The 26722-nt window shown below is 51.5% G+C and overlaps 1 protein-coding gene across 3 annotated transcripts in view; it reads left to right on the top strand.

Annotated features, from left to right (window-relative positions):
• ADGRD1 (adhesion G protein-coupled receptor D1) overlaps positions 1-26722 on the top strand; it is a 158290-nt gene that overhangs the window by 93730 nt on the left and 37838 nt on the right. For all 3 annotated transcript variants that reach the window (XM_058531223.1, XM_058531222.1, XM_058531224.1), the window contains 2 exons: positions 7885-7958; positions 14513-14636. In XM_058531223.1, coding sequence (XP_058387206.1) covers positions 7885-7958; positions 14513-14636 — 198 coding nt within the window. The remainder of the gene's footprint in view (positions 1-7884; positions 7959-14512; positions 14637-26722) is intronic.

Genomic DNA, 26722 nt, shown 5'->3' with positions numbered 1-26722 from the left:
ATGCTCACACCTCCAGATGCCCATAGGGATGCTCACATTTCAGGATGCTGATGGGGATGCTCACATCTCAAGATGCAGATGGGGATGCTCCCACCTCCAGATTTGGATGTAGATGGTCACACCTCAGGATGTGGATGGGGATGCTCACAGAGTAAGCAAGGCCCTGAGAATAGAAGGAGGACCCTGGGAAGAAGTGAGGGCACCAGCGTCCTCAGGGTCTGTTGCGGATTGCGCTGTGCCAGGATTGTCTGGGACTCTCACAAGGTGACAGTTGACAAATAGTTGAAATTCAAGGCACTGGGGCCCAGGGGGAGGATAATTACTAGTTATGGTAGTATTGTCTGCAATGATGAGAGTAACGATCTATTACCTGTGGTCCCCTTAGCTGGCTTACCAACTAATTCCATGTTCCTGGGCAGGATTCATCTAATCAAAATGAGACTTAAATATTAAAATTCCTGGCTTAATGGTAGGGTCCTTCTATCTCCTGCCCAAGCGTGTGTTTCATCCAGCTGGAAAACTTAGCTTGTTTATAATTGATCTGATGCTGATTTAACTCTTTTTAAAACTTTTCATTTTGGAATAATGATAGACTCACAGGAAGCTGCAAAGATAGTAGAAAGAGGTCTGTGTACCCTGCACCCAGTTTCTCCCAGAGGTTACAGATGATGGAACTAAGGTGAGTATCAAACCAGGACACTGACGTTGGCACAATGTGTGTATATAGTCCTGGGTCACTTTAACACAGGTGTAGATGCTGGAACCACCGCTGAGATAGGGGTACGTACCATTTTACCACCAAGAACATCTCCCTTTTGTTGCCCCTCCTTCTCCTACCATCCCTAACTCCCGGCAACCAGCGATCTGCTTTCCATCTTTATTGTTTTGTCCTTCTGAGAGTGGTACATAAATGGAATCACACAGCATGTCGCCTTTTGAGATTGGCTGTATTACTCAGCATAATACCTTAAGATCCATCCGTGTTGCTGCTTGTGTCAGCAGTTTATAGCTTCTTGTTGCTGGAAGTGTTCTGTGGTACAGATAAACCACGGTATGGCTAACCATCAGCCACTGAAGGATGTCTGGTTGTTTCCAGGTTTTGGATATTACAAGCAAAGCTGCTATGAACAATCATGTACAGGTTTTTGTGTGCAAATCATTTATATTTCTCTGGGATAAATGCCCAGGAGTGCATTTGCAGGGTCCTAGGGTAAGTATGTTTGATATCTTTAAAAACTTCCAAACTATTTTCCAGAGTGTCTGTACCATTTCACATTCCCACCAGCAACATATGAGCATCCTTGTCAGCATTTGACACAGGCACTACTTTTTATTTTGATTTTTCTCACTGTAGTCTGAATTTGAATTTCCCTAGTGGTTAGTGATGTTGAAAGTCCTTTCTTGTGCTTATTTGCCATCTGTACATCCTCTTTGGTGAAATGTCTCTTCATGTCCTTTCCCCTTTTCTATCTGGAATCTTTGTTTTTTTTCAGTTGAGTTTTGAGAATTCTTTATATATTCCAGATGTGGCTCCTGTGTCAGATATGTGGTTTGTAAATATTTCCTCCTACTCTGTAGCTTGTCTTTTTATCCTCTTATTAGGGTCTTTCACAGGGCTGAAGTTTTTAATTTTTATGAAGTTTAACATTGATTTTTTTCATCTTATGGATTGTATATTTGGTGTTATAGCTAATACTCTACATCAAGTTCTAGGTCCTGAGGATTTTCTCCTATGTTTTCTTCTAGAAGTTTTATGTTTGACATTTAATCTAGGATCCACGTTCGGTTAATTTTTGTGTAAGGTGTGAGATTCAGGTTAAGATATTTGTTTGTTTGTTTGTTTCTCTATGGATGTCCAATTGCTCCGATGTCGGTTGTTGGAAGAACCCTCCTTCCTTCACTGAGTTACTTTCGCTCCTTTGTCAGAAGTCAGTTGGCCGTACTTGCGTGGGGCTGTGTCTGGGTTCCCCTGATCTATTTGCAGACTGTCAGGATACGTTTTTATAACTCGTTCTCTTTCTACAAATTCACCCTGTATATCAGGGCAGTCCTGTTACTTTAGGCGTCATGAGCGCATGCAGAATGTGTGTCGTGAAGCTCTCTCACAATTGTTTTTTTTTGAGGAGCATATTTTCTAACAGGAGGAGATGATTCCACAAAATTGAGGACCCTGTGTTTTCCACAGAGAAGACATTTTTGCTGCTTGAGTGAATTTGTCTTAATTCAGACAATCCTAATGTGTTTTCCACCCTCGCCTCTTGGATGAGGAAAGAGAGGGCAGTGTCTCTTCTTGGGCAGCGATAAGTCCTCCAGTGTTGAGAGGCCCATCTTAGGTACAGCTGGACTGGGCTGGGGTCTTTTTCCCAGAGAGTTTCTGGGGACACATGATGTCTCCGTGGTTAACTTGGGGGGGTGAGGGGTGAGGTGGGGGGGTTAGTGTTAGGAATCTGAGGCCAGGACTGGTGGCTTGATTCTTTTTGAACCTAACTGGAAGCAAATCTTTGTGACAACCCCAGACTCACAAGAAGGCAGTAAATAAATAAAACGTCTGGCATCCAATGGTCCAAGCTTGTGGCTCAACACAGGATTTTTTTTTAAACAAGAATCTTTGCAGCTCATTCCTGTGGAATGGGGATGGAGACTTCTGGAAATAACCCCCAACCTCTAACCCTTGAGAACGAACTCAGAGCAGCCCTCGCCCTGGCCCATGCCTGCCTCCTCCCTGCGTCTCCCTGCTCTGCTCCAGGCTCGCCTCCACTCTGTCCCTGTCCCTCTGTTCTCTGAGAGGCGCAGCTGGAAATGCCCAGTGTGGGCACAGGCGCGGGTCTGGTCCAGCCTGTGTCAGCGCATTTTCCACTGAGAACTTGGTGACGAGGTGTTACCTGGCCAGGGGGACGATTTGAAAACTCTTTCTGTTCAATTTTGAGGCAGGCTGTTCTAATTCCAGATCCTCATGTAACTTCACAGTTACTTTTCCTTGTTTTTGGCCTGAAACATCAAAGCAATTTCCTCTCTGCGTGTCTCCCTCACTGGCCTGGCAGGTTTACAGCCTGAATATAAGCCATGAACGTGGGAATCAGGAGCCTGCAGGCTCCGTCCCTCTCAAACAGGGCTTGTGAGGTTTAAGAGACGAGAGAGGACCTGGGAAATCACGGAGGATGACACTTTAGATTGAATTCCCTGCCGTCCCCAGACCCACCACTGGGTCCCAGAGTCCCACACTGACAGTGAAGACAGAGACTCCAGGTCCCTGGAGTCATGTGAACACCACGGTCCCGAGGCCTCCAGCCTGGGGGCTTCAGTGGGCATCTCCGGCCCTGGTCCCCCGTGGCCATGGCCGTGCCGACGTGTCCCCCACAAGCCCCGCTCCCGCGTGTCTCCTGGCCGCGCTCAGTGCATATGGAGGGAGAGGCAGGTCGGGAGGTTGGGGCCCCTTCTAGGACTGAGGCCCGGCCGTCCCCTGGAGATGAGGAGGGGCCTGTCAGCACTGCACGGGCGTCTGCATCGCGTGGTCAGGATGTGTCCATGGATGGAGCAGACACGACTGAAGCCCAAAGGGGCCTCTGTTGACTCGTGGGCCTGGCAGGGCCAGGGGAGGTGGAGAGTCAGGCAGCATCTGGAGGGGAGGAGGGCGTGGGGGCCATGTGCAGGGCATTTGGGGTGTCCTCGGATGACTTGATTGACACACTGGAAGAAGGATGCCTGAGCTTCCAGAAGCAGCCTGGGGTGAATGGGACGTTGCGAGGGTGTGAGTGCAGGGCCTGCGCGTCCTCAGTGCCCCGGGGCTCGGCCTACCTCTCCCGGCAGCCAGGATGGGGATGCCCCCACTCCCCTAGGTCAGAGGTCGCAGTGCTCACTCCATGTGACCTTTCGCCCTCAGCACTCACCAGTCTGACCCCGACCCCTCTTGGGAGGTGATTTCACAGTTGTCTCCTTTATCGAGGCCCTGCCCCCCTCCCGCCAGAGCTGGAACCTGCCTCAGCCTCCTTCAGGAGGAGGGCCGCCTCGCCCTCCTGGAGGGCTGGACGGCTTGTGCTTCTCTGAAAGCAGGAGACAGCTGAAAGCACCGGGAGGGTGAGGCTGGTTACAGGGTTTCCTCATCACCCCTCCACCAGCGTTACTTCCCTCACTCTTGCTTTCCCTAAAGGTGGGACATTTCAGCCACTCAGGTCCTGGCCCCTGGTGTGTCAGGAGAGGAGCCTGGTTGGAGAGGAGGGTGGCCAGCAGAGAGGCTGCTCCAGGTCTCCCGCTGACGTCCACACTCTCCTGCCCGTGCCCTGGGAGCCGGCACCTTGACCTTTCCATTGCTCTACGAAGGGCCAGGACACGGGGCCAGGGTGCCATCTGTGTGGTTGGTGGGGCGGTGATAGGCAAGTGTCTCCCATTATTTATGGGAAAAACTGTGCACTTGAATAAAAAGCAAGCAGATTTCTAAGCCCGGAGCGTTAACGGGCTGTGATAGATTGTCTCCTCTTTTGACGTGCGTCTCCCAGAAGGAGACACCCTTCTTTCCTTGATTGTGCACAGTAGGCTGTGAAGACTTGGTTCATCCCATCTGCTTCTCCCCAAATGGAAACCCCTGTGTTGCTTGAGGACGCCTCGGATCCTGGAGGAGATGCTCCCGAGGGCCCACACGACTCTCCCCACCAGACGTACCGAAGTGGAGTGTGTCTGGTGGGGTCAGGCTCCCTGGGGCGGGGCCCGCTGCCCAGTGGACGGCCTTCCCTCTGGACCACAGAGCTCGGCAGGGCCCTCGGCTTCAGAATTCGGGAGGGCTTCCAGGTGCACATTGCTTCCCCCCGCCCTGATGAGGACACTCGTTTCCTGGCCGCTGGGTGACTAAGCGGAATGGTTTCCATCTTGCCCCAGAGCTCGGGAGGCTGGGGCGGGCGCCGGCCGCAGTTCTCCAGGAAAGTGGGCCATGACACGGATGACTCACCATCCTCCCTCTGGCAACGCTGCGCCCCACGTGTGAGCACACCCCGCTCCAAATCGCGCTCCTGGGAGCTCTCTTTTCCTGGAGACTTGCTGGGAGCCTTTGCTCCAGTTGGGTTGCAAACTCCAGACACAGAGGGAGGCGGTCTGCTTTTCCCATCGCGGAGCAGGGCCGGCCGGGAGGAACCTCCGAATTTCCCAACTCGGGCGGGATCGCGTCTGCCCCTCCACCCTCCGACCACACACGCACTTGGCTTGTTGCCGTTGTGGCTGAATTTCAAATTCCCCTTGAAGAGTGATTTAGACATGGAGTCAGGGGGTCAGGTCTTGTAGAGGCTGCTCCAGCCTCTGCGCTGCCCCGGGGGGAAGTGCTCCTGCACGGCTGACCCCACGTCAGAGGCCGTGAGGGATGGGACCACCACTTCCTCAGGAAGGAGGCTCCGACGAGGCGAGCGAGCCTGCTTGCTGCGGTCCTCCAGTCCTGGCCCCCGTCACCATTCCTTTTATGTTACACAAGTAACACACAGATGCGCCTCCTTGTTTACCAATGACACAGTGCTATCCTGGAGGGCGTGGGTCCAGGGCAGCCCCAGCCGAGGAACCTCGCCCATACTGGGTGGTGGTCACGCTAGGTTCCTGTTTGCGTTCTCGATGTTGTGGGTTTTGTGTGTCGAAGTTCTCCTGTGCTAATGACCTCTGTGGTCCTAAGTGGCTGCAGACACAGGGCCCTCTGTCTGAGCACCAAGTTCACAGCAGGCGGAGTTGTTACGAGGGGCAGAGGGGGAAACATCTCCCTAATGTTCAGTGGTTCTGGAGGGCTGGTGAAATCCTGGGGGCCAGCCCCCATCCGCAGTTCCTGATTCTGCACTGGGGCCCTAGGACTGGCCATTCCAGGTTCCCGGGTGACGCTGAGCCTGCTGGTGGGCCCACACCCTGAAAACCACCCTCCTCCTCAGTGAACGTGAGAAGGGATGCCAGCCGGGTTGTCCCCAGGTGCCATTGAGGACACAGTCAGGCATCTTGGACGCAGCCTAGAAAAACAGCATGAAGAAAATGAAGGCTTGAGATTTTTAGGGCTTTTTCCTGTTGACTTTCTTGAGCCTGAGGTTGTGTCGCTTGGTCTCCTCGTTTATTTATAGGGTTTGAGGTTCAATTGAACTCATTTCCCTGAGTACTGGGCCCTCTCCTAACCCGCGTGTGTGGACAGAGGACGGCCCTGTGGGTCCTGACCCGCAGGTTCTCCTACAGCTCAGTGTGGTGGCCCATGCTGTCTGGGTGGGTGTCCCCTCAGGATCTCCTCTTAGAAATCAGAGATCGTGCTGGCCTGCCCGTGACCTCGCACTTCCACAGTAACCCTGACGGTTCCACGTGTGTGGGCACAGCAGGCGTGAAGACAAAGAGGGTCCCTGCCCTGTGAGCTTTATCCTAATGGAGGGACAGAGATGCTGAACTGAACAGATCAGTAACTAAGAATGTTTCAGACAGTCTTGAGTGCTGTGGAAAAAACAAAACTGGTAAAAAGAGATAGTGATGGGGGCTGGGGAGGCCGGGAAAGGCCTCTCCTAGACGTGAAGATGGACGGTTAGAGGAACAGCCATGGTCTTGGGGAGGAACGTTCTGGCCAAGGGCCTGCAGGCTTTCCAGGCATAGGCAGTTTTAAGAGACCCCATAACATATTAAAATAACCCTAAGATACTAGAGGAAGAAAGGAAAAGGAGTAAAGATTCCATTTTGCCAGAAGATCAGTAATAAATGGCATTAATGTAATTGTACTGTGCCCACGAGGACGATCAGAGAAGACTCTAGAATGCAGGAGATGCTGGATGAGCCCTTTGGTTTTGCAGGGGTCCAGAGGGCCTGTGGGAGGGATGGCCATCAGTGTAGCTGCAGGTGCTCACCGCCCGCTGGGGAAGAGGAGCTTGTGTGTAATGTGCTAGAATAGAGGTAGGGGAGGGAGGCGCCACCATCGCTCGTCTCCTGCAGAAAGGGGGGCTCAACTGATCCATGGCCGATGCAGCCCTGACATGAGGGATGGGGTCTCACTCCAGCCGGGGAGGCTCGTGAATGACAGCATTTGCAGAAGAGAGAAGGGAGTGAGCGTTGGGTATCAAATAAGAGGCGCTTGACTTACTGGTCGGGAATCAGCGAGACACCGTTTGTCCGGAGCCCAGCCTGTGAGCACCTGGTGTCCTGATGGAGCTGCTGGCTCCCTGAGCTTCCTGGGGACAGTTCCGGGAGGAGTCCCTGCATCTTGTTGAGGGCAGAGCGGCTGCTGCTACGTGCCTGGAGCTGGCATCCGGGAAGTCCAGGCACTAGACTTCTTCTCTCTCGGGAGAGAACGAGAGTCCTAGGAACAGGGCCGTTGACTGATCTATTCACTTGTCCATTCTTTTGTCTGTTCATTCAACAGATGTTTAGTAAGCATCAGCAGAAAACGAGACAGCCAGTGCTCGTTGTGTGCACGTTCTAGAGGGGAAGACAGCACACGAATAAATATGGGAACATGTAACCTGCTGCCTGGTGACCAATGCTGCGAAAAAATTAAACAAGAGGAAGGAAGCGGGTGGAGGGTGCAGGAGTGGTCTTGTTTTGAATAGGCAGGGAAGGTCTCTCTGAGGAGCTAACCTGTAGCAGACACCTGAGGAAAGTGGTGGGGGGGGGGCGCCAGGTGGTTGTTTTGGGGGAACAGCATTCTAAAGGGGGACACGAAGGCATGAAGGCCCTGAGATGGGAGCCCGGGCTTGAGGGCTGGCGTGGGCAAAGAGGGAGTGTGACAGGCCGGGTGACCTGGCCCTCTCTGACCACAACTGGGATCCCAATGGAAAGTCAGTGGCTTTGCGAATCACCACCCAAGGTCTCCCAGACCGTGAGGGCGCGGCTCTGAATTCAGTGCTGGGGACTCAGTTCTCCTGCTGTGTCCTGAAGCATGTCTGTTCTCTCTCATTTCAGACTCGCAGGCAGTACAGCGAGGCCACCAATGAGAGCAACCGAGTCTTCCTGTACTGCGCCTTCCTGGACTTCAGGTACCGCTGCACTGAGGTCCCCGGGAGAGGACAGGGCTGTGGGGGAGGGAAGGGGGAGAGAGTGGGGGAGGGAGCTGGTGCCACAGGGGTGTCCAGGCCCATGGTCTGTCACATGCCAGTCCCCAGGCCTCCGTTTCTGGAGGCAGCGCGGTTACATCACCTTACAGGTGCTGGAGATGACTCAGGATCGGGGCAGGGGCGGTGGAGGGGGACCTGGAGGAGGAGCTGGGACGCTCCTCTCTAGACAAATGAGGATTTATCAGGACACAGTCTCTTGGAGACCAGGGTGGTCTTCAAAACACTTACCCAGTTCAGCTGAGGCCCCGGGGCCTCAGGAGGGATGACGCTGTTTGGGCGGGAAGAGTCCCGACGCCCTTGGGTGTGTCAGAGTTAGGTGCTATTCTGGGGTCCTGGGGAGGGGGTGTCTCGGGAAGCAGCTCTTTCCTGGCTGGCATGTCAGCATTTTAGGATTTTAAGACCTTGAGGACCACACTGAGTGAGCTGAACATCAGCCCTGCTGAAAACTGTGAGTCCTCATGCTCTGCCACTCAGACCTTGACCCAGGGGCGTCCTTCTCAGTATCTCCCGTGTTCATCTCTGAGATTCACTCCCACCCCTGCTCCTGGACCCTGTCCCAGCTCACCTCTGTGGGCTCACCTGCCTGCAGTCTGGGGGGCCTTCTCCTGACATCGTTCTCGTTGTGATGCTCCTCTGGATGTGAGCCCACCACGATTGGCTCCCATGGTCAAAACAGGGATTGAAAACAGATCCCCATGGGGCCAGGGAGGTGCCATCAGTGAGCATAGGAGAGAGTCGGGAGTGGATGGGGTGGGGGCAGGGGGTGAGGGTCACGGACCCTCTCAGCTGCTCAGCTCTGGCCCCCGTGGCGCGTTCCCTGTGGGATCCAGACTCTGTGTTTTCAGATCTTCTGATTGTTCAAGGTTGGATTTTTATGTGAACTTTGAAGCAGAGTAGAGGTTAACAGAACACATCTGGGGCCTCCAGCTCATGCCCCGCCTGATGGCTGCTCCCCCTTCCTGTTCTCAGGGCTCCCCCACAGCTGAGCATCTTCCCTGTACCTGGATACACACCCCCAGGTCCCTCCTCACTGCTGCTTCATGGCCCCTCCGGCCCAGCATCCTCCCAGGGGTGTGCATCCCCACTCATCAGAGAAGGCCATTCTGCTTCCCTACACTCAGGGGAGCAGAGGCCTCAAGATGCTGAACTGGGGGTCAGCATCAAGTCATCTTGCTCCCCCTTTGATGACTTCTTGATGCCTCTTCATCTCTGCTCCATGAACAGTGAGGAAAATGCAGCAGATCCCCTGTAACACTCAGCAAATATATACTTTTTTGTCTCGTGGGAGTGCCTTTCTCCGGCTGTGGCCTTCAGCAGTGCACCCATGGGCCATCTGCAAAATGGATTGGCAGCTCTGTGAGTTTCATGGTTTTGTCTTGGCTGAGCTCAGCCAGCTGCATCCCTTTATTCATTTCTTGGTAAATTATGAGAATTCAGAAGCACATTCTCCTAGAAAAATTCACCCCAGTTTTGGCGGCACTGCTTGTAGAAAAAAATTGTATGGATGGAAGAAGGGAGATGGAGTTTAGTAAGAACCAAATGAAATGTTGGTTTTTATTTTTGAAGAAATTTTAAGAGCAGAGAAAAGTGCAAATAATATTGTAACAAATGCCCCCAATTTTTAATTATTAGTGTGTTTCTATTTTTAAGAATAAAACAACAAAAACATCACAGATGATGTGAAAGAATGCTTTGTCTCCTCCTGTTCTTTTCCCTCAATTCCCAGAGGCAGCCCCGTTGTGAATACAGTGTGTGTAACCTTCCTGTCTGTGTTCCCAATTATTATTTGTTAGCGTACAATTGACATTCAGAAAAATCCACCCTTTTTGTTATACAGTTCTGCAAGTTTTGACAAATGAATATGCTTGTGCACCTGCCATAATCACGTAGAGCAATTCCATCACCCTCAGAGAATCCTTTATGTCCGTTTGCTGTCATCCGCTCCTCTGACCTCAGCTCTTGCAACCACTGATTAGTCTTCTATCCCTAGAGTTTTGCCTCTGCAAGAACGCCATATAAATGGAATCACAGTGTAGGTAGCCTTTTAAGTCTGGCTTCTTTCATTTAGCATAACGACATCCACGTTGTAGCATGTATCAACAGTTCATTTTTATTTTCTATTGCTGAGTAGTATTGCATTGCATGGATGTATCATATAGTTTGTTTGTCTGTTCTCCGGTAGAGGAACATTTGGGTTGTTTCCACTTTTGAAGGTTGAACCAGCTTTGCATTCCTGGGATAAAGTCCACTTGGTCGGGATGTATTATCTTTTTAAATATTGTTGAATTTGATTTGCTAGAATCGTTGAGGATTTTTGTATCTATGTTCACAAAGGTTATTGTTTGTAGTTTTCTCTTTTTGTAATGTCTTTGGGTTTTGTAGCAAGGTAATGGTACCTTTGTAAAAGGTACATTTTGGAATAGTTTATATAGAACTGATATTATTTCTTCCATAAATATTTGTTATAATTCACCAGTGAAGTCATCCGAACCGTAGGGTCTGTGGTGATGTCTCTCTTTCATTTCTTCTTTTTTCTTGGTCACTCTTACTAGAAGTTTATCAATTTTATTGAGTTTTTTCAAAGAAACAACTTTTGATATCATTGATTTTTCTCTATTGTGTTTTTATTCTCAGTTTTATTGATTTATTCTCTTCTCTTTGTCTTTACTTCCTTCTGCTTGCTTTGGGTTTAATCTGCTCTTCATTTTTTACTTTCTTAAAGTGTAGGCTTGGATTATTCATATGAGAACTTTATTATTTTCTAATATAAACATTTAATGCTATAAATTTTCCTGTAAGCACTGATTTAGCTGCATCCCACAAATGTTGATATGTTGTTTTCATTTTATTAATTAAAAATATTTTCTACTTTTCCTTGTGACTTCTTCTTCAACCCATGTACTGTTTTAAAGTGTGTTGTTTATTCCAAATATATGGGGACTTTCCAGAGATCTTTCTGCTATTGATTTCTAATTAAATTTTTTTGATCTAAAAACATTCTTTATATAACTTCAATTCTTTTAAATTTGTAAAAAGTTGTTTTATGACCCAGAAAATGTTCAGTCTTCGTGAATGTCCCATGTATACTTAGAAAAAATGTATTCTTGATGGAGTGTTCTATAAATGTCATTTAAGTCACATTGATTGATAGGGTTGTTCAGATCTTCTATAACTTTATTACCTTTCTGTCAACTTGTTCTATCAATTAATGAGAGAGGAGTGTGAATTCTCTAACTATTCAGTTTTATCAGTTTTTTCTTAAATGCATTTTGAAGCTCTTTTGTTCGGTGCATATACAGTTAGGATTGTTATGTCTTCTTGGAAATTGACCCCTTTGTCATTATCCAACGTCCCTCTCTATCCTGGGAAATATTTGTAGTTCTGAAGTCTACTTCATTTAACTTTGATTTAGCTACTCTGGCTTTCATAGTTAGTGTTTACATGCTGTACCTTTTCCCATCCTTTTATTTTAACCTGTTTATATCTTTATATTTAAAGTGGGTTTCTTATGGATTGCATATGACTAGGTTTTGCTTTTTTAACCAATCTGAAAGTTTCTGTTTTTAATTGCTATGTTAGATAATTTATATTTAATATAATTATTGATGTAGTTGGATTACACCTGCCATGTTGCTAGCTGTTTTCTGTTTTTTCTATCTTTTCATTGTTTCTTATGTTTCCTTTTTCTCACTACATTTGGATTTGGGGGTATATTTTATGATGCCATTTTATCTCCACTCTTGACTTCAATGTATACCTCCTTTTGATTTTTTTGTAGTGGTTGCCCTTGGGCTTACAGTATAGATCTTTAACTCATCTGTGTCCACCTTCAAATAACAGTCTATCCCTTCACATGTATCATAAGACATTACAGTAATCCTTTCACAGCTCCCCCTGCCCATCCCTTATGCTTGCTTGTCATACATTTACCTTTACAGCCACAAATGCACAATACGGTGATGGTATTTTTACTTTAGACAATTAGTTATCTTCTAGAGCAGTTAAAATAAGAAAATAATAATTGCATATTTCCCTTCATCTTTTTCCATTTCCAGCTATTTTATTTCTGTGTGTAGATCAACGTTTCTGTCTGGCATCATATGCCTTTAACTTTTCTTGTCATGTGAGTCTCCTGGCAATAAGTTTGGTTTTTGTTTGAGAAAGTATTCTCTTATATTTCTGAAAGATATTCTCACTGGGCTTAGAATTCTGGGTCACTTTTTTCTAGACTTTCACTTTAAAGAAATGACGCAAGCAATATATAATACATTGTTCTTTTAAAATGCAAAACATAAAAAAGCAGACACCCCTTTACATGTGTTTATGTCTTATCCTGATCTCCTCCCCTCTTTCTAGCAGTAGCCACAGTGGGGAGATTTTTGTGTGTGTTTTTGCAATAATTTATGTATGATGTATACTTATGTTCAAAGGAAATACGTGGTATTGCTTAGTTTCACGTTTCTTGCATCATTTTACAGAACACTTTGTTTTGTGTTCTGCCCTATTGTGTTCTGCGCTCATCTCTTTTAACGGATGCATGGTGTTTTATCATATTTATACACGCACCACATTTTATTTATGCATCTCTTAGATGCAGACTTCCTAGGTCACAGGGTTATGCACATTTTTACTGCTATTTGATATCACCTGGCCTGGCCTCTGTGGTAGATTTATCTGTGCACAAGCCGGGGAGCCTGCCTTCTTGTTTTAACCGACTCCCTGGGAAGGGCGTCTTTACACCCAGGAGGGGGTGGTGCCACTTAGGGCTCAGCTCCCTGGCTAATTGGAGCATCGTCACACCTTCACAGCTCCATTTGGGAAAATGACTTTCATGGATTTAATTCCTGTCACCCTCTGCGTTAGCAGAAGGCACAATTTTTGTCCCCACAGCTGTGTTCACCTGATTCAGTGCCTGCTGGTTTTCAGGCCACCCTCTAATTGAAGATGGCTTTCATACATTCGGTAGACAGAAGAGGTGCTGTACGTGACCTGACAGCCAGTGTCGCTGACTCTCCTCAAGGTCCTGAGAAGATCAGACCAGAAGGGGTGGCGGAGGGAGGAGGACATGACTCCATCTTTATGCCCCTTTTATTCTGAAGTCATTAGTGGGGTTTGTTCCCCTAAACTGATAGGTTCCCATGGCCCTGGCTGTGCCCTCTGATCTCTGCTAAATGCTCCCCCTCCTTTCCCGAGGAGAGCAGACCATTCATCGTGAAAACTGCCTCTGAGGCCGCTGACCCCGAGTCTCGGCCATCAGGCTCAATGCCCACCGAGTCATCTCTAAGTGACCATTCCCACCTGCCTTCAGATTTGGCATCACGCAAGGCTCACCCAGAGTTACAATCACACTACATCCCCACAGGGACACTCTCCACCTCAGGGATGAAAATAAACATGCCACCACGTGTGCTTCCTTCACGGGACACCCCCGGGGGGTCGGGGCAGGATGGAGTCTTTATTGCCTACCCCCCCTCCGACCCGGGATGGCACATTTCTCATCTGCTACATTCACGGCTGACATTACAGTCAAAGTGAATATAAAGCAAAGAGAAACTAGAGCCTTTTAGTTTCTTCAGCTTCGTAAAATCTTTCCCCCAAGGCCCTGCCAAAGGTTTGTCTTTGCTGATAACTCAAAATTGCAATTTCTGGGAAGAACCATTTAAATATCTCTTGGAATTTTAAAATATAGAGAGAAACAGAGGAGAAAATTATAATTGCCAAGATTCTCACCAAGAATGAACCACAGTTAACCTTTGAGCATATTTGCTTCAAGTCGTTTTTGTCTAGGTTTGTACTGTAAGAAATGATACAAGCACTGTATTGATGCGTTATTGTATAAAAAAGGAAAACACTATAAAGAAACACATATCCCTTGACTTTTACTTCTTACCCTGAGCTCTTCCCCTCTCTCTGGACCAACCGGTGGGGAGTTTTCTCAATAATCTATGTTTACATGCATAGAAAATATAGGATCTTGTGTGTGTCGTGCCCCTTGCAGCATTGTGACGCATGTAACATTATCCATTACGTTTTGTGTTTTATCCATATCAATACACATTTTTGACTGATGTATAATATTTTATCATATTTGTATATATCATATTTTATTTATCCAGTTCCCCAAGGTGGACAGTATGTTACTTTCATGTTCTCTAGCATCACCCATCTCTTAGGAAATACCCTGGACGTGCCCCCTGTGTGTATAGCTGAGAGTCCTCTAGAAGTGGGATTGCTGGGTGGTGGGACTTGTCCATTTCATTTTTAATGGATATGGGTCCAGGTGTTTTCAAAGTCATTGTGCCAAAGTGGCCACACCGCTTTCCTCTCCCGGAAGGAGGGCCTGTTTCCCTGTGGCCTGACCAACAGCAGACGCGCCCTGCTCTGGTCAGCCTGATGGGCGAGAACGCTTTCTGAGCCCACAGCCAAGGGTGGGCTGGTGCTTCCCGCTGACCGTTTCTCCTGTGTCCTGTCCTCAGCTCCGGGGAAGGGGTCTGGTCCAACCAGGGCTGTGCGCTCACAGAAGGGAACCTCAGCTACTCCGTCTGCCGCTGCACTCACCTCACCAACTTCGCCATCCTGATGCAGGTGGTCCCGCTGGAGGTAAGAGCAGGGTGTCGAGGGGTTCCTGGACCCTGATGACGTGCCCCTTCTACATCAGGCTGCAGGCGGGGGAAGGGTGGGCTGTGTTACCCGTCACTGCCCAGGGGGCTAGTCAGGCAGGCTCTGTGATTAGGACATTTGCAAGGCTCTACTTCTGTGGCAAAAGAAATCTTTGCCTCAGGCTTCCTCAGGCCTCACCTGTGCAGACCCTGCGTTCCTCTCGAGGATTCGTGTGCAGTGGGCTGGGCTGTGACACCTTCCTGTGTTGTGGGGTGTCGGGGGCATGTCCAGTCCAGCAGAGCGAGGTCCTGGGCTGTAACCTGTGTGTGAATGTCCAGAGAAGGTGTCACCTAGTGTGACATATGTATACAGGGTGGCTACACCACGTCCTCTGAGCATCGCTGCCACGAGACAGGAGACACTGGGCTGCGGACAGGGCGCTGGGCCTGTTTCTGAGAGACTGACTTCCAGCTCCAGAGTTAGGAAGCTCTGCCGTGGGGGAGGTGATTTCCAACAACATTCTTGTCCCCTCTCTAGACAGGGCCATGACATCTTCCCTGGAGCCTCAGGTTAAGGATGAAGGAGGCACCTCCTGGTTGGGGCCTCTTGGTTGGTTGAGAATATTTAATCTTTGTCTCCTGCTGGGCTTCATGGTTGGCTCTAAGGGCTAGAGTTTCATTTCTTTGGTTTAAGGCAAGCGTAGCTTGTAAGAGAGAAAAAGTGCTCTTTAAAAATGCAGATGCCGGGGGGCCGGCCCGGTGGCACAAGCGGTTGGGTGCGCGCGCTCCGCTGCGGCGGCCCGGGGTTCGCTGGTTCGGATCCCGGGCGCGCACCGACGCACTGCTTGGTAAGCCATGCTGTGGCGGCGTCCCATATAAAGTGGAGGAAGATGGGCACCGATGTTAGCCCAGGGCCATCTTCCTCAGCAAAAAAAAGAGGAGGATTGGCGGATGTTAGCTCAGGGCTGATCTCCTCACAAAAAAAAAAAAAAAAAAAATGCAGATGCCGGGGCCACCTGGTGGCATAGTAGTTAAGTTTGCGTGCTCTGCTTCAGCAGCCCAGTGTTCGCAGGTTTGGATCCTGGGCACGGATCTGTGCACCTCTCATCAAGCCATGCTGTGGCGGGGTCCCACATACAAAATAGAGCAGGATTGGCACAGGTGTTAGCTCAGGGCCAGTTTTCCTCACCAAAAACAAACAAACAAAAAAATGCAGATGCCCCTGGGTAGGATCCCTCTGACCTATTCTCAGTCCCCAACACCTGTGTGTGAATGACTTCATGGGCTTCTAGGCCCCCAAAGGGCACTGAATCTCCACGGTGGGGGCAGGAGAACAGGGAGGAGATAGAGCCCCGTCCTGGGGATCTCCCAAGGTCCCTGTAAAGCCAGGCACCTATAGACAAGTTTGTTTCATCCCTAACGGTTTTTGGAAATTAAAAATTTTATTTGCAACTCTGATTTTCTGGCTCCTCTTGAAGATTCAAGGGGTTTAGTGATGCTGGGCCGGAATTTTTACTGGGAACAGTGAGGCTGGAGCTGAGCAGAGACTTCCCCCTCAGCAGAGCTGTGCCCCCCACTCATCAGGGCAGGTGCTCTGAGCTCCCCGTCCTGTGTGCCTGAGTGGAGGGAGGGGGGCGCACATGGGAAATGAACTGGGGCGGGAGATGCCTGCACCTGCTGAAAGTGACCTTTGCCGTCATGACCTGCCCTGGCAGGGGCTCTGGCAAACCCATTTCCTGTTATGGAGTGGCCCACCCTCCCTTGGCACATCCGCTCCGTGGGGTCTGTCTGTTTATGAACAGACTCCATTCTCTTGGATTCTGTGGTCCAGGGACTGCATATATTGGGTGTCAGCAAATATTTGATGAGTACATGATTGGATAAGTTTGGTTTGTGTGACTCCTATAGCAACACCAAGATTGCAACTGGTTGCCACCTAAGGACCGATTCCTCATCCATCATCATTCAAGAGATACTTATCAGCCCATACATGGGCCAGGCCCCAGGGGTTCAGCTATAAACAAGAAAAACAGTGAGTTTCTGCTTTTGAGGAGTTTATAGTCTAGTGGGAAGACAGAAAGTAAATAAATTAGCAAATAAATAGGTAATTTCAAACAGCAATCAGCGTAGGAAGAAGACTGAAGAGAGCGATGGAGGAGGCGGCGGGCGGGGAAGGAGAACATGGTCAGGAGAGGTGTCTCCGCGGAAGGGACGTTTGAATGGCCAGAAGAAGCTCATCTCTTCAGGGCCTGGGAGAAGACTATTCCAGGCTGAGAAACAGCAAGTGCAGAGGGCAGGAGTCAGGAACGGGCTTGGTGTTACGGATGGAGGACAGTGAGCATGCGGAGGCTCCTTCTGTTTGCAAAATGCATCACGGATTTCACATCGAGACCGTGAATTACTTGTGGAGACGCCAGAGGGGAGTTCCTGGCTGCCCCTAGTGGACGTGGGGGCGGCACCACACCCCCGACCCCTGCGCACTCCCCGCGCGCAGGCACACCCGACATTGTTGACGTGGGAGCCTGGACAAATGGCCCCCTTTGCCCTGCTTGTGATGAAGCTTCCAGTGAGAGAGCGGGGTATGCAGACTCCTCAGCAACCCCATCCGTCGGAGTCACCATGGAAGGTTACGTTATGCCTGGGAGCCCTGACCAGCATGACATGAAGCTGAGGCACTGACAGGCCAGGTGTCCTTCCAGCCATGTGCTTTGAGAGTTTTGGAAGGGCGGTTCTATCACAGGGCTTGAGGGGTGCGCACCCACCTGTTTGCCCAGCACCCTTAGAGGTAAATCTTTGTTCAGGCAGGCATGACCCCTAGACAATCCCAGTGGGCTGATGTCCAGGGAGCAGCTGCCCATCAGGTGGCTGGCATCGCCACGCCTTCCCTTCTAGTCTCTATTCCTCTCACGGACTCTGTCAATTCCCTTTTCTCATTTTCCCTCAGCTCTTTTATCCTTCTCCACTGCTCCTAAATCAGGGCTGTGCAAACGGGCCTGTGAACCATTAGCAGCTAGGGAGGGCTGTTGCTAGCAATTTAAGGGAAAATGAAATAGAATAGAGTGCAATATACCAGAGTGCACTGAAGTGGAAAGAGGAAGTCTGTATGTGAGCCTGTGCATCAGATACCTTGACTGCATGAGATGCCCCCTGAAATCCAGCCCATCCATTCCTCCATCCATCCATTCCATCCCATCCCATCCTATCCCATCCCATCCATTCCATCCTATCGCGTCCCACCCATTCCATCCTATCCTGTCCCACCCATTCCATCCTATCCCATCCATTCCATCCTATCCCATTCCACCCATTCCATCCTATCCCGTCCCACCCATTCCATCCTATTCCGTCCCACCCATTCCATCCTATCCCATCCATTCCATCCTATCCCATCCCACCCATTCCATCCTATTCCGTCCCACCCATTCCATCCTATCCCATCCATTCCATCCTATCCCATCCCACCCATTCCATCCTATCCCGTCCCACCCATTCCATCCTATTCCATCCCACCCATTCCATTCTATCCCATCCATTCCATCCTATCCCATCCCACCCATTCCATCCTATCCCATCCCATCCATTCCATCCTATCCCATCCATTCCATCCAATCCCATCCATTCCATCCTATCCCATCCCATCCATTCCATCCTATGCCATCCCACCCATTCCATCCTATCCCGTCCCACCCATTCCATCCTATCCCATCCATTCCATCCTATCCCATCCCACCCATTCCATCCTATCCCATCCCACCCATTCCATCCTATTCCATCTCACCCATTCCATCCTATCGCATCCCACCCAACCCATCCCATCCCACCCATCCCACCCATCCCATCCCATCCCATCCATTCCATCCCATCCTATCTCATCCATTCCATCCCATCCCATCTCATCCATTCCATCCTATCCCATCCCATCCATTCCATCCCATCCCATCCCATCCCATCCCATCCCATCCATTCCATCCTATCCCATCCCATCCCATCCATCCCATCCCATCCATTCCATCCCATCCCATCCATTGCATCCCATCCCATCCATCCCATCCCATCCATTCCATCCCATCCTATCCCATCCCATCCCATCCCATCCATTCCATCCTATCCCATCTCATCCCATCCATCCCATCCCACCCATTCCATCCCATCCCATCCCATCCCATCCAATCCCATCCCATCCCATCCATCCCATCCCATCCATTCCATCCTATCCCATCCCACCCATTCCATCCCATCCCATCCCATCCCATCCATCCCATCCCATCCCATCCCATCCCATCCATTCCATTCTATCCCATCCCATCCCATCCATTGCATCCCATCCCATCCATTCCATCCTATCCCATCCATTCCATCCTATCCCATCCCATCCATTCTATCCTATCCCATTCCATCCTATCCCATTCCATCCTTTCCATCCTATCCCATCCATTCCATTTTCTGCTCCATCATCCTTTCTTATCCTATTCTACAGGTCATGATATCACAAGTATTTCCCACTATCATCAGACCCCACGAGGTGAGCAGCTTGGCCTCCATGAATCTCGTGCCTCATCTCTCTTCTCTGCGGCATGTCCCCTTCCCCACTCTCCTGCCAGGGCCTTGGCCCACGTGGTTCATTCAAGCATCCCTCTGGTGTCAGTGGAGACTCTAGTGACTCACCTAGCCGTCCCAGAGGAAAAGACACTGAGCTGCCACCATGCAGACCATAATATGCCAATAGGGATGGGAGGGTCTGAGTGATTCCGTGGCCAAGTTCCTTCATTTATGAGTGGAGAAGATGAGGCCCAGGGACAGGGATGGGCTTGCCTGTGGTCATTCAGTCATTCAACAACGAGTTAACAGAATTCTAGGTAAAGACCCCGGGCTTTTACGCATTACTCTGGGCCTTGGGAGGGTAGCAGTGGAAAAGTCACAGTGCTCAGGATCTTGAGGGGGATGTGGACACTCAGCCATGGAAGCATGCTCTGTCACGTGTCAGCAAGGGTGACGAGGAGAGTATCGTAGGGTGATGCGAGGGAACGTGACCTTGGTGATGGTGGTGCTGTATTAAAGCAGATGGCCTGCAAGGACCCCCTGAGCAGGTGGCCATGGGTTAGAGACCTCAGGGAGGTGGGGGTGGAGCCCTGTGGACGGAAGAGACTCCAGGCAGAGGAAGGAGCAGGTGAAGGCCTGAGCAGGGGGCGGCAAGGAGGCTTGTGTGGCTCCCAGGAAAGGTGCCGGGGCTCAGAAGCTCAGACTCAGATGTCGGGGCAGAGAGGTAACAGAAGTGATGGAAATGGGGGCCGTCACGGAGCTGGGGCGGTGGTGAATGAGGATCCCCTTCCTGCCCACGGGACAGCCACTGCAGGTGCAGACCCGGTGCTGCCCGTCTTCTGATGAGAAAAGCTGGAGATCTGGTTTGCTGTGAAATCTCCTGAGTGTGGGATGTGTCATTGGTTATCGTTTCTAGGCCACGTGTGAGGTATATCTGTGGGCTGGCCCAGGCTGATGCCCCCAGACCAGCTGCCCTCCCTCCACGTGCTCAGGACCAGCTGGGTCTTGTGAAAATGCAGGCTCCGATTCAGCAGGTCTGGGTGGGCCGGGGTCCTCAATGTCGAACCAGGCTCAGAAGATGCCCAGACACTGCTGGCACCAGACCACTCTCTGAATAGACCCGAGATGTAGGCACCATTTATACAAGTCAGATCAAATTTCTGTTCCCGTCCTGTGAAGATGGCTGGGCCGACTGTTGTAGATTTGAGGGGTGAGTTAGGGATCGTCTGGCTCCAAGTGTGTGTCAGAAGCATGTGGAAACCCTGCCTTTGGTCGGGGGACTGGAGGGAGTCCCCAGACAGGTCATCCTCCTAGGGGTGAGGTCCAGTGGGAAACCTGCGGGACGCCCTTTGAGAGAGGCATCCGGAGACACCAGAAACAAAAATTGGTTCACAATGAGCCGCAGACCGAGAGCCGGCAGGGCAGGCCTTCTGCCGGCATGCGTGGCCCAGGGCACTCCTCCCACGAGGCAGCCCTGGAGGGCAGGCGCTGGAGTCTTTGAGGGCGGCTGAGATGCTGGCCGTCACAGCGCAGACCGCCTGCCAGTGACAGCGAGGATGGCACAGGCCGCAGTTCAGGTGCTCACACGGGAGTCTGTTCTCTCCTTCTGTCCTCGCTACGTGAGTGAGGGGCTGTCCTTCTCTTCACCACAGGTGAGGGTTTGGGGACTTCCCCACGGTCACCCGGGGAGCAGAGCCTGGCCTTGAACTCTGCTCTCCAGATCCCAGAGCTCAGGCGGGTGCCCGAGCCCTGGACAGCCTGTGAGCAGAGCTCCCTCCTCTGGATCCTTTTCACACTGAGGACTAATCGGATCCGTCTCCCTCTGCGACCTGGGAGGGTCTGCTGGGCGGGGCGTGGGCAGAGGGTGCGGACTGAGGCAGGAGTTGTGTAGTGAGAGCTGGCGGAGAGGGAGGAAGGGAGGCAGCACCGTCCAGCAAGCTAAAAAAAGCCAGAGTCACAGAGCATTTAAGATGACAAATCTGTCACCACTCAATGTAGGTGACACCAGATTTAGACAGCCTGTGGGTGTCTTCGTGGAAGCAAATCATATCTACTCGTTGCCAGGAAAGGTCTATTTGAAAATGGTTTAAAATTATCCATGCTAAAAATGAACATTCTCATCAACATGAGAATTGAGGCAGTTATTACAAGTAGAAACCCAGTCCTGGCTCCTTTAGAGGATTGATGAAAACGGCGTGGCCGAGCCACTTCCCTGAACCCGGCTCTTCTCGGCTCTGCCTCCAGCTTCCCTCCTCGGAGCTCGCGTTCATGTGCCCCCTTTCTCTCGGCTCCTCAACCACCCAGCTTCCTCCTCGGTGGCTTGTTCTTGGGCACCCCTTCTCCCCAAGTGATTGGGGCCCTTCAGATGTCCAGGGCACGGCAATCCATCATCCCAGAGAATCCGTCAGACAGCAGTTCCCCTGCGTGGTGCCTTAGACAGTGGGCTGGACTCCAGGGATGGTCCAGGCTCCCGGAGCCGGGCCCACCTGGCTGTTTCCAGCCTCATTCAGCTCATCTCTTCCCCATGAGAGTGCGACATGGGGCTCCAGCCTGTCCACTGCTCTGCTCATCATCAGTGAAGGCTCGTCCGAGCAGAAGACCCCAGGAGTAGGGCATTGGAGAGTGGGCCTCCCCTAAGTGGATGAGACTGCACCAGCCTTGTGCTCCTGCGAAGGCGAGAGGGAAACAGGCCTGGACCCCCTCCCATCGAAGGCTGATCAGAGAGTCACCGTCCAGGAGACCCTGGTACATAGGGCCCCCCAGTGGCTGGTTCCCAGAGGCCCCCTTGATCCAGACCATCTGGTCACCCTGAGTGCAGCTGGCTGGCTTTGACCATCTTTAGTTAATCTGTCCTGACATTCTCCTTCCATTGGAAACATTTTTAGTTAATATAATAGCTAATGCATACATATGTTTAAGAAAATCAAGCAGTAGAAAGAGTATTGAGTGGAAGATAACTTTCTCCCACCATCTCCTGGCCTCCTAATTCCACTCCTGTGAAAACATTCCTGTTCCCTGTCTTTTACATCTCCTCCCAGAAATGTTCTCACTTCCAAACGTGAGTGCGTGCCCCTGCAGACGAGCTGTCACACTGTGAACAGGGCTCCGTGCCTTCTCCTTGGCTCTGATAGTCTCGAGGTTTGTTCCCACATGTGCCCATGCCTCTGCCTCCTTCTTGTCACGCCTGCTGTCACCGTGAGATTAGGAGCCTCTGCTCTGAGGGTCTGTGTCCACTCACCTGCTGTCAGGCACTAAGGTGGCTCCAGGCTTCAGCTATTTCCAACAGTTCAGTGCACGGTCTTGTACACGCTTCTCTGGGAGCAATTCTTGGCAGGTGAATCTGTGGGCAAAGGGCACAGGCATTTAAATGTTGAAGGATATTGCCACACTGCTCTCTGGGGATGCTGTGCCAACTTATCCGTCCTCCAGCAGTGGATGAGAGTAGGTACCTTTTAAACGTGAACCACAAAAACCCAGCTCCATCTCGGGGCTTCTAACCTCCCACTGTAAGTGCGTTTCAGACAGCAGAACGAGCCGGGCATTGACGCCAGTAGATCTGGGTCCATCTCGGGTTGTGCCAGCCGGCACCCCCCCAGACCCACGTTCTATGTCTTCAAAATTAGTGAGTCCAAATCCAGTCAGACTCCCAAGAAATTAATATTTTTCTATTAGATAAAATTATGTTCAAGTTAATTTGGAACAGTAAGTTCTGAGAGTAGCTAAGGATATTAAGGAAAAGAGCGGGGAGGAGAGAGTTGCTGGGACACAGATCAGAATACACCATTATTTCTGCTATAAAATAAAATAATATTTGTAGCAGAAATAACAGAATAACAGAAACATCAATGAACATAACACGGATGAGTGCATAAATTTTGATACATCCACGCCAAGGAAGCGTAGGCACCTCCAGGTTAACAGGGGGAATGATTAATCAAGAAATAATGAGTGATTACTAAAGAATGAATTATAATTATGCCAGCTGATTTGGAGGGATTTCCAAGGTCTCGTTATGTGAAAAGAGCAGGATGCAGGATAGAGTGTATAAATATCCCATTTTTATGAAATGATGTCAGATCCCTGTGCATATGTTCATATATGTGAAATTATGTCTCAGGATATGATGATATGATGATATGAAAGGTGTAGAAGGCGTATTCCAGGCTGTTAGCAGGGTTGGGGGGCGCCATGTGGGTCCAGTAGGGGCAGGAGGTGGGATGCGAGCCAGGTCGGGAGAGACTGGACTGAAACTCCGGCTTGCCTGATATGCTCCCATTTATGCATTTGTGTGGAGTTACATAAAATGATTGGATAATAAAATCAGTGGCTTGAAGAGGCGGTTTCTAAGGTCTGCTCCCAGGTGTGGTGGTTTCCAGAGCGCATCTCGTTCGCGGCTCCTTCCTGACGCCCAGTGGCTTAGAGCCTGGCATACAGCAGGTGCTGCATAAGTGTTTGTGGTGTGAATGAGTGTGTGAATGAGTGAGTTCCACAGGGGAGAGGAGCTTAGGGAAAATGCCAGGATGCCAGGAGCAGCCGGTTTAGCCAGCAAACCTGCCTCTCGCTGACGGGACTGGTCAGGCACCGGATTGTCAGGGGCTCCAGGACAGGAAGGCGGGCGCTCGAATTTTTGCTCTCTCTCAGGACCGACCGGCAGGGGTGCCGGGGAGCGAGGATCCTGCAGTGGCGGCTGCAGTGGTGGGCTGGCCCCGCCAGGATCCCAGGGAGGGGCAGGCGTGATCCCCCCGGGTTTGCTGTTGAAGCGACAGTAACCACAGTGGCTGACTTACAGCGGAGTTTATAGGAAGGGAAATGGGACAGACAGGATGTGGAGGGGGTGAGGGGGTGAGGGCAGGAAGGCTCTGGGGTGAGGGGCCAACACTATGAAGCTTCAGGGACGGTTCAGTCCCATCCGCTTCTGGGACCCTCCCCCTAGGTTCACATTGCAGAGGGACAGTCTGGCTGTCTAACGTGGGAAAGCTCTGCCAGTGACGGGCGGTCCCACAAGGGCTGCCCTCCGTGGGGAGGGCGACACCCAGAGTAAGGGGGCATGGTCTCTCAGCTGGCAGGAGCACCAGAGGCCCAGGCAGTGCGGCTCATACTTCCTCCAGGTGGCTGACCCTCCACGTGTGCATCGCCCCATCCAGGCCCCCTCGCCTGTCGTCGGCTCCTCCAGTGAGCTCCTCGGGAGCAGCCTGGGCACGGGCGTCTGTCCTGGGGAGCGGGCAGCGGGAGCTCTGTGCCAGGACAGGTGAGCCTGGAAAGCGGGTCCCCAGGGACCCCTCACCTTCCCATCAGGTGCAGACCAGGCAGGGAGCCTGGGGTGGGGGCCCTGTCAGTCACAGGGGACGAGCAGTTCAATTAGACAGTCACAAACTGGTCTGGAGGCTGACTTTGGCTGGTGGACATGTTTCATTTAGCCCACAGAGGTTTAAATAAAAATAAAAATAAAAAACAAGTTGACAATATTTCAAAACTCATATATACTACCTAAAATTTTGGATTTCTGGTTTTCTTGAAAGAAGATCTGGCCACACACAGCTTCCACTCCTGACCGAGCAGCCACTGCCCCCTGCAGGCAGGGTGGGCTGCAGCTCACCACAGTCCCCAGCACTTCCTGCTGTCCTCACACTGGGCCAGCTGCCACTCCTTGTGTTGCATTGCTGTGCTGCCTTTAGGAAGACGGGAAAATGCTTCTGGTTCTTTTCTAGGGCAGGGAAATGACATATCTACTAAGAGGGACTTTTGTTTACAAAAATGGAAAAGATGTTGCTTTTTGGAAGAGTCCCCCTTGTTTGTTGTGTATGCAAGTGCAGCTGGCCTCGTGAATTTATAGAAGAGGCCTGTCTGGAGGCACTGGCCTTTGTGGTCTCTGACTCAGAGGAGTCATGTCCCAAAGCAAACTCCAGGCTTTTCTTGGCATTTATAAATCCAGCCACGGGTGGGAGAGGAGGGCACTGCCGGGGCCCACACGTCTTCCGAGGCTGGAGCTGCATTGGGGGCTGCCTTCTCAGCAACCCCCATCCATCAGGCCCACATCCACGCTGGGCCGATGGTTGTAGGACCCACGCTCAGCAGCTCCCTGGCCAGGTGCGGCTGCCTGAACCCACTCAGCAGCTCTGGCTGACAGGGAGGGGCGCAGGGCGGGCGTGGGAGCCTGATTACAAGGCGGCACTGGGAGCTGGGGAAACGCCCGCTCTCTGAGCGTATTTGTGGTCCCGGTGGGTGTGTCACAAACAGGCCGGGCCCACATTTAGACGGTGCCGGCAGAGGGTAGGTGCACCATCAGGAAACAGGTTCCTTCCTCCGGGGTCTCCTCGTATGCGTGTCACTGACTCAGGCAACTTCTGATGAGCACCTACTGTGTGTGGCTCTGTCCCTGGGTGTGGTCAGCCAGACGCTCAGGTCCCTGTCCTGACACACTGCATGGCCCTGGGCAAGTGGCCGCTGTGAGCCTCAGCTTCCTGTCTGGGATGTGGGTGGGGACCCTCTCCTCGTGGAGCTGTGGTGGGAGTCAGATGCCTCCTGGCCCTGAGCACCCAGCCCTGAGTACTGAGCTCCAAGCATCCAGCCCCGAGCACCCAGCCTGGAGTACTGAGCTCCAAGCACCCAGCCCTGAGCATCCAGCTCTGAGCACCCAGCCCCAAGTACTGAGCTCCCAGCACCCAGCCTGACTGAGGTCACAGTGATGTTAGCACTAGCATGAGGCCCCTGGAGGGTCTGGGTGGCTGAGGAGCCACACGAGAGAGAAGTAGAGAGTGGGCTGGGGTGGAGCGGGCCTGGCCCCTCCATCTGGGGCCTGAGTCTGAGTCAGTTCATGGCCAGGTGTCCCCCTTTCCGTTCATTCTGTTGAAGGACGGCAAAGTCCTGTGGCTGCTGGGTACAGAGGCGGGGAGACCCATCTCCCTTGGGTGGGGGTCCTATGGAGGCTCTGGTCCTGGGCAGAAGCGAACTCCACCTGAAGAAAAGCTGGTTTGTTCTGCCCTTTTCTTGTCTGAGGATGTAATGCTCACTGGTTGTTATTTGCCCAGGGAGGGGCCTGTCCTAAATGCCCTCCTCTCACAGACCCAGAAACCCCCACGTCCCTTCTGACTTCCTGGGGCCTGGCAGTTGTTGAGGAAAAGGGTCTTGGACCAGGTCCTGCTGGGTCCCTGCCGTCCTCTGGGCTCTGCCTTCCATGCTCACCCTTCCACGCTCTGCTGAGTCACTAGCCAAGCCCTTCCAGGCTGTGGATCCGGCGCTTTCCCTTCTTACCCACCTTCCTTCCCGGGGCCTAGGAGCCTGAGATGATAGTGAGAGCTGGACGCTCCCAGCCCTGCCCCAGGGAGGTGGGGAGACAGTGCCCCCCTCCCATCTCCCCTCCCCTCGCCCTCCCCTGCCCCACCCACCTCTCTCCTGCCCCTCTCCCTCCAGGGTGCCCTGGGCCCCTCCTCTGTGCCCAAGGCCATGCCGCCTCTCTGGGGCAGGCATGTTGGTTGAGCTCTGGGGACAGGGCTGTGCCTGCCTCCCCCTCTCTCCCCTCAGAAGCCCAGGCTCGCAGGGGGGCCTCCG

Source organism: Diceros bicornis, chromosome 35 (genome assembly GCF_020826845.1).
Source record: "Diceros bicornis minor isolate mBicDic1 chromosome 35, mDicBic1.mat.cur, whole genome shotgun sequence".
Taxonomy (NCBI): domain Eukaryota; kingdom Metazoa; phylum Chordata; class Mammalia; order Perissodactyla; family Rhinocerotidae; genus Diceros; species Diceros bicornis.
The sequence above is the reverse complement of the archived record's forward strand: the minus strand, read 5'-3'. Positions and strand labels throughout refer to the sequence as shown.